The sequence below is a fragment of the Piliocolobus tephrosceles genome, chromosome 5, assembly GCF_002776525.5.
Source record: "Piliocolobus tephrosceles isolate RC106 chromosome 5, ASM277652v3, whole genome shotgun sequence".
Classification (NCBI taxonomy): domain Eukaryota; kingdom Metazoa; phylum Chordata; class Mammalia; order Primates; family Cercopithecidae; genus Piliocolobus; species Piliocolobus tephrosceles.
This window is the reverse complement of record NC_045438.1, coordinates 143,844,371-143,851,912: the sequence shown is the minus strand read 5'-3', so window position 1 is coordinate 143,851,912 and position 7,542 is coordinate 143,844,371. Positions and strand designations below refer to the sequence as shown.

The 7,542-nt window shown below is 42.0% G+C and overlaps 1 protein-coding gene across 5 annotated transcripts in view; it reads right to left on the bottom strand.

Moving 5' to 3' along the window:
* KIAA0319 (KIAA0319 ortholog) overlaps positions 1 to 3,903 on the bottom strand; it is a 101,810-nt gene extending 97,907 nt beyond the window's left edge. For 3 of the 5 annotated variants that reach the window (XM_023209747.1, XM_023209746.1, XM_023209748.1), the window contains exon 1: positions 3,627 to 3,869. Coding sequence is in view for 1 of the 5 variants with exons in the window: in XM_023209748.1 (XP_023065516.1) it covers positions 3,627 to 3,663 (37 nt within the window). In the remaining 4 variants the exon portion in view is untranslated. Of the gene's footprint in view, positions 1 to 3,517; positions 3,870 to 3,892 lie in introns of those variants that run through there. The other 2 variants (XM_023209750.1, XM_023209749.1) reach the window with 2 other exon arrangements.
* Positions 3,904 to 7,542: the final 3,639 nt, after the last annotated feature.

The following is a 7,542-nucleotide window of genomic DNA, read 5'->3' as shown; positions in this document are numbered from 1 at the left end:
AAGAAAGAAAGAAAGAAAGAATGAAAGAAAGAAAGAAAGAAAGAAAGGAAGGAAGGAAGGAAGGAAGGAAGGAAGGAAGGAAGGAAGGAAGGAAGGAAGGAGAAAGAAAGAAGGAGAGAAAGAAAGGAAAAGAAAAGGAAAAAAGAGAAAGGGAAGGAAGGAAGGAGAGAGAGAGAAAAAAAGAAAAGAAAAAGACATTTTAAAGGGTTATTTTGAAAAAATTTTGAAGGTAACTCTGTTACATTGATTACCAGACAGTGTACATTACACATCATGTACTTCACTTTAATGATGAAAACAAAAGATGGTAAGGTATGCTGATATAATCACAATCCTAGAATAACAAGACTGTTATCCTGGGAAGGGACAGCCCATACTTCCCCACCATCATATGAATAAACATCCTATCAACTGTGAAGCTTAAAATGTATGGGTGTTATGGGTAGCAATGCTGGAGTTAATCTACCCTCCATGCTTATATTCTGAGGCTTAATAGCATGGAATGACTCCAACTTTGAAAATTCATTTTTAGGCCTGAATTATCGTCTTATTCAAGCTACATTGCTTAAATTAAAAAGATGTTACTATAATCCTTTGCTTTTTTTTTTTTGAAACAGAGTCTCGCTCTGTGGCCCTGGCTGGAGTGCACAGTGGGGCAATCTGGGCTCACCACAACCTCCACCTCCCGGAGTTCAAGCAATTCTCCTGTCTCAACTGGGATTACAGGCACCCGCCACCATGCCTGGCTAATTTTTGTATTTTTAGTAGAGATGGGGTTTCACCATGTTGGCCAGGCTGGTCTCGAACTCCTGACCTCAGGTGATCCGCCCATCTCGGTCTCCCAGAGTGCTGGGATTATAGGCGTGAGTCACCGTGCACCCATCTTCCTTCGCTTTTTTGAACTTAAGGAAAAGAATGACCAGCAAGTTGACGGGCAGTGTAATTCTACACTATTATTTAGAAGGAAAAATAACTAAAACTTGAACACCATTGTCTTTACCTACTTGTGTCATTTAAGAAGCTCTACTTTAAAACTTAAACACCTACTGTTAAAAGACTCTGCAAAATGATGATGCCAGATGTTATTCTGGCTCAATCATTTTTATTGGTTAATACAAATAAATGAGAAAATATTTTCTCATTATTGAAATTCACATGAATAGTGTCTAAAAGTACAGATTTTTAAAGAGAAAGAGAAAAATAACCTATACTATTCGGGTAATGGTAACTAAAAGCCCAGCCTTTGACACTACACAATATATCCACATAACAAAACTGCACTTGTACCCTCTAAATATATAAACAATTTAAAAAACAAATAGAAAAATAACCTACCAATTATTCTAGGCCTACTAAAGCAAAGAGCTTTCCTTGTGGGTATTAAATTACCAGAATATTAAATTGACATGATTTTATGATTTTCATTATGATATGTATTATTGTTGCTGTTATAAAGGTGCTGCAAGGAAAAATTTATGCATTTTATAATGACTTGATATCATAAATCAGAACAAGCTTTGGACATGTTAAAATAAATCTATTTTTAGTACCAAATTATTTTGAAGGTATGAAAAATATTTCCTGAAAAAGAACACATCTCAAAAATAACAACTTTTATTGAAGCGTTACTATTAAAACATGCCAGGCAATGAGCAAAGATCTCTCAAATATATTATTGTATTTAATTCTTACAGGAATTTCATTAAGTAGGTCCCGTTATTATCTCTGTTTTACAGGTGAGGAAACTGAGGTTTAGAGGGTTTAGAGAACTTGCCAAATGTGACGCAGACACTAAGTGGCAGAGCCACGCCCAAACCCACACTCTCTGACCTGACAATCTGCAGCACTCTGCTCCAGAAACAGGCATACCTGGCTCTACACATAGCAGTGCCTCAATAACATAGTTTCATTCAAAGTTGGTGACAAAAAAAATTCCTGGCCAGGGCCACTGTCTATGTGGAGTCTGCTCATTCTCCCCACGTCTGCGTGGGTTTTCTCTGGGTTTCACTTTCCTCCACATCCCAAAGCTGTGCACATGTCTACAGGGTCCCCGTCTGAGTGAATGGGTGTGTCTGTGAAAGTGCACCCTGTGATGGGATAACTTCCTGGACAGGGGAGAGGGGTTCCCACTCTGAACTGCACAGAGAAACTCCAGCTACCTGTGACCTTGAACTGCAATCATTGGGTAAATAATTATCTTGTTTTTACTAATCCTTCTTAACTGTATGTATAGCTTCCATTTATTTCTATGTTTAATATTAGAAGTGCTGTGGTCCTTATTTAGAAGTTTGGTGATTTTTTTATGACCAGACATATGCTGTAGGAACTTAACTCTTGGTTGTATCAATTAGCCCATGGTAAAACTGGTTTCCTTATACCTCGCTGTGTTTAAAGGTTCAGTTTCCAAGAACTTATCAAGAATGTTAAGTGAGGACTTACTGTATTTATTTAAAGAGAATGCTTCCTATGTGTTGGCTAGGGGGGAAAAGAAGGTCAAGAAAATTTAACAGCAAATCTATTCTTTTATATTAATACATTACCAAAGCTCTCTTTTGGCTATTTTTAATTCATAAATATTTTGGCTGAATTATTTTCATTATTTTGAAACTAAATTCTTGCCTCGGCATTTTGCATTACAGATGCAAATGCAAAGGCATTACAAATAGTTAATACAAATAAATGAGAGTCCTTAGGTAATACGTTTACATTTCCCTTTTTCAAATTACAAAGGAATTTACCTTTCTCTGTGACTCCTACGTCTATGTCTGAACTGATATCTCCAGTTTTCCTCATCTGAATTAAAAATAATACTAAAAAAAAGCACAAAATAAACGTTTACATTTGGCATAACTGTAGTAGTCTCCACGATTGTGGTCTTCCTATAATAAACAAATTGAAGCATTTGGAAAGTGAGCATGTATTTCAGGAATAAAGAAATAAATACCAACATTTACTTCCAAAATTACTGTGTGTGTGTGTGTGGGGGGGGGGGGGGACATTGTCTACAATTTATTTTTTCTGTTACTATCAAAAACATCATTCAACTTTTCAATTCAAGCACTGGAAAAAATACTAACATTTAACCGACAAACAAAAATGTTCTGGTGAACAAACCAGCAATAAAAGTGTACATGAGTACGTATATCATATTTTTCCTCCTCGTATTTAATTAACAAATGACCTTAAGATGATAACTCTCAAAATTTCAGGTTTATCCTCCTCATTAATTTGTGACATTCCTTGGAGGGAAATCAAAGGGAAGAAGAGAAAGGTTTTAAGCTTCAGGTTATGGTAAGGAACAGAGACGAAATGCATTTAGCAAATAATAGGAAAGATCACATAAATAGTTCTGAACGAAGTTTAAAGAAAACGATTCCTTACTTCTAAAAAAATGGAATTCCTGAGGTTGGGAAAAGACGCTCAAATTTCCCCGACTCCACCCTACCTAGTAAACAATCAGCGCAGCAATAAAAAAATGCCCTTTCCTGAATGCCCAGAAGAATCTTAAGAAACTCACCTTCTGAACTCTGGGCGTCTCGATTCTACTTTTATTGGGTATTGGCCTGCCTACTGGCTGCCCTCTTTCCTATTTCCCGGCCAGGCGGGCTGGGAAGTAGATACTGTACCTGGGGTCACTGCTGGCGACACTGAGGCTCGCCCCATTCGGTGCTGCTGGCCCTGAGCATCACTCGCCGTCCCACTTGTTCCTCCTCGTCGTCATCACAGGTCGTACACACACACCCACACGTTCACACCCTCGCGCGCGCATCTGCTGTTAGAGGTACAGCCCCACCCCGGCAAAATCCTCGCTTCCTCCTCCCCGGGACGTAGCCCCAGAGGAGCGAATCTGGACCAAGCCCAAGACAGGCTGAAGCTACTGCTGCGCTCTCACCTCCGACAGTGACAGCGATCGGGGCCGCGGCTCTGCGCAAGGCCAGTCAGGCCTGCCGAGGGCAGCACAGGTGGAGCAGGGTTTGCACCCCCCGGGGATCCCCGCCCACCGCCCGCGGCTGCTTCTGCAGGCTCGGGGAAAGCGCTCGCCAGTGATTCAGCGCCTTTCCGCCGCCGCGGTTACCACGGCGACGCGCGCGCACGCGCGCACACGCCCTCAGGGCTGTGGGGCGCGGCAGCCGCCCCTGCCCAGCTCCCCGGTTGCGCTCTAAGGACCCGCACCGGGGCGAGACACTCCCACGCATGGACCAAGCAAAAGGTTTTCGGGAACCTGAGCGGCCTTCATACCCTACCTCCTTTCCTTCACCAAGCCCTTCCCTGTCACTGTGGCCCTAAACTGTCTGGGGGATGAACACTACTTCCAAATAAACACCCGGGCCAGGGTGGCTCAACGGAACCGTGGGCACACTGCCTGGGGCAAAGACCCTTCGCGAATGTGTCCCCCAGCTTGTCCCCAGTTTGTGTCACCCCAGCTACACAAGTTCGATTCTTCCAGTGGGAGTCTCTTTGGCCCCTACTCTGTAATTACCTTTCTATTTTGAGCAGGTGCTTTCTGATTGAGACTGGAAACCTGTGCTGGGAGGGGCTCACATCACCTCCAGGCCTTGCAAGTTAACTGGATGCCCAGTATAGTTTGACATTTACATCTTGAGGAACGTGATAATCTAAAAAACAGAAAACTCGTGTGGAAGACTCTTGCATTTTTACTGTTTTAATAAAGATGCAAAAGCATCTAGGGATAATGACACGAGCAGAAAAGGCAGGGCATTCCTTGCACATCTCATTACTAGGAAATACAGTGCAGTGCTTAGAGCTGAGTCACACACACTTGATGAATAAGCTTCTTGGTTACTCGGTATTTCCCGAAGAGCCTTAGACAAGCTACATAATCTTGATAAACCTGTTTCCTCAATTATAAAATGAAGATAATAGCATTCATATAGGATGATTCTGGGAATCAAATAAGATAATGCACATTTAAAGAGTAAAAACCAGCTGGGTGCGGTGGCTCACGCCTATAATCCTAGCACTTTGGCAGGCCGAGGCAGGCGGATCACGAGGTCAGGAGATTGAGACCATCCTGGCTAACACGGTGAAACCCCATCTCTACGAAAAATACAAAAAATCAGCCGGGTGTGGTGACCTGCGCCTGTAGTTCCAGCTACTTGGGAGGCTGAGCAGGAGAATCGCTTCAACCCAGGAGGCGGGGGTTGCAGTGAGTCGAGATCGTGCCACTGCACTCCAGCCTGGGTGACAGAGCAAGACTCTGTCTCTAAACAAATAAATAAAAACTAAAGAGTAAAAACCTGTCCAGGACTCAAAGAGTGAAAATCAGCTTGGATTTGGAAAAGTTAGTAATGATCAATGATCAGGCTGAGAGGACAAAGTCAGAAGCAAAATTAACAGGCAATATTGTTTCTTCTGGTCACACAGCAGCTACAAAACAACACAACTCCCTATTTGAATGACTACTGTTTTCTGCCTTTGCTTTACTATTCCCATCCATAACTGGGGATACCCTATTGCTAAACTCCCTTCACCTCCTGACAGCACCCAATCCCTCATTAATCCCCCTTTCTCTCAATCTGCCTGGGAAACAGCAACCAACTGGATCCCAGCCCTGATTCCAAGACTCTCCCTGGAATCCTTCAATAGGAACCCAAACCTTAAAAAAGACACTTCCTCCTTTTTCTGCTCACATGGCATTCCACAGTTACTCTTTCAGTGCATCAAGTCAATGAATTTGATTTTGTTCCCAATGATCCTTGGCTGATTAGCCTTTAAAGAAACATTTTTAGCACATACACACACACAGGCTTAGCCTAGAATGGTTAACTATACCATCTTTTTAACTCAGAGACACTATAATGAATATCTATTTCCATTTTTAATGAATGTATCTATTTTGCTATTGTATGAAAATGTTAGTCTCCTTCTCTAGGACACAGATGTGAGGCCACTACCTTTCACTTCTTTTCAGCATTCAATGGACATTCACTGAGCTCCTACTATATGCCAGACACTGCAATAGGTAGTAAGGGTAAAATGATGTATCCTTAGTATAATTTACTTTGTCTGCTCTTGCTTATGCTTTTGGTTGGGACATTTGTACGAGATAAGAAACTTATTTTGAGGGTGGGAAAAACTGAGGTTTAGGAAGGTTAAAGTACATTCCACATCAGTGGTAAAAATGGTGCTTAGCGTAATGACAGTGTTGCCTCACTGAAATACAAGATTTTAGGCCAGGTACAGTGGCTCATGCCTATAATCCCAGCACTTTGTGGGCCAAGGCAGGAAGGAGGATTGTGTGAGCCCAGGAGTTCAAGGCCAGCCTGGGCAACATAGCAAGATCCTCTCTTTACAAAAAACAAAAATAAATAAAAAGTAGCTGGGTGTGGGTGCACACCTGTAATCCCAGCTACCCAAGAGTCTGAGGCGAGAGGATCACTTGTCCCCAGGAGTTTGAGACTGAAAAAAAAAAAAAAAACCACCACCACCCAGAAGATTCTACATTGGAATTTCACTAAGCAGGAAGGTAAGGTAAGCAAAGCTACTACACTGGAAAAACTTTGAAAACTATTGCTCGTGAAAGCAGACTAAAAATGTTTTTTTTTTGTTTTTGTTTTTTTGAGACAGTCTTGCTCTGTTGCCCAGGCTGGAGTGCGGTGGCACGATCTCGGCTCACTGCAACTTCTGCCTCCCGGGGTCAAGCGATTCTCCTGCCTCAGCCTCGTGAGCAGCTTGGATTACAGGCGCGTGCCACCACGCCCGGCTAATTTTTTTGTATTTTTAGTAGAGACAGGGTTTCACCATGTTGGTCAGGCTGGTCTCGAACTCCTGACCTCGTGATCTGCCTACCTCAGCCTCCCAAAGTGCTAGGATTACAGGTGTGAGCCACCGCACCGGGCCTAAAAGTGGTTTGTTTCTATACACTTCATTTATAGTTTACTTTTTAGATTTTGTCATAAGCAGTATACAGGAAGGTATTTCATGTAGATGCTGTGAGTTATATAAAGGAAATGATATGTCCATGGTTTTAAAACAATTTGACAATTATTTATTCATTTATTTTTAAGACAGAGTTTCACTCTTCTCGCCCAGGCTGGAGTGTAATGGCACAATCACGGCTCACTGCAATATCCGCCTCCCAGGTTCAAGCGATTCTCCTGCTTCAGCCTCCTGAGTAGCTGGGATTATAGGCGCCTGCCACCATGCCAGGCTAATTTTTGTATTTTTAGTAGAGACAGAGTTTCACCATGTTGGTTGGACTAGTCTTGAACTCCTGACCTCAGGTGATCCACCTGCCTCAGCCTCCCAAAGTGCTGGGATTACAGGCATGAGCCACTGCACCCAGACGATAATCCTTTACTTAATCCAATATATTACACTATTTGTTTTAAGAATGTAGACTTTCACCCATCTATGTTTTGCAACGTGATCTGAAGTTCTAACTTAGCTCTTCTAAATAAAAGCAATTTATGCCAGAATAACCCTTTTCCCACAGAAATGTACTATTGTCTTACCTCTATGATGTATGCTACTCAACTATTAACATCTATTCTCATTTTTTATTTTTAATGATTAAAATTA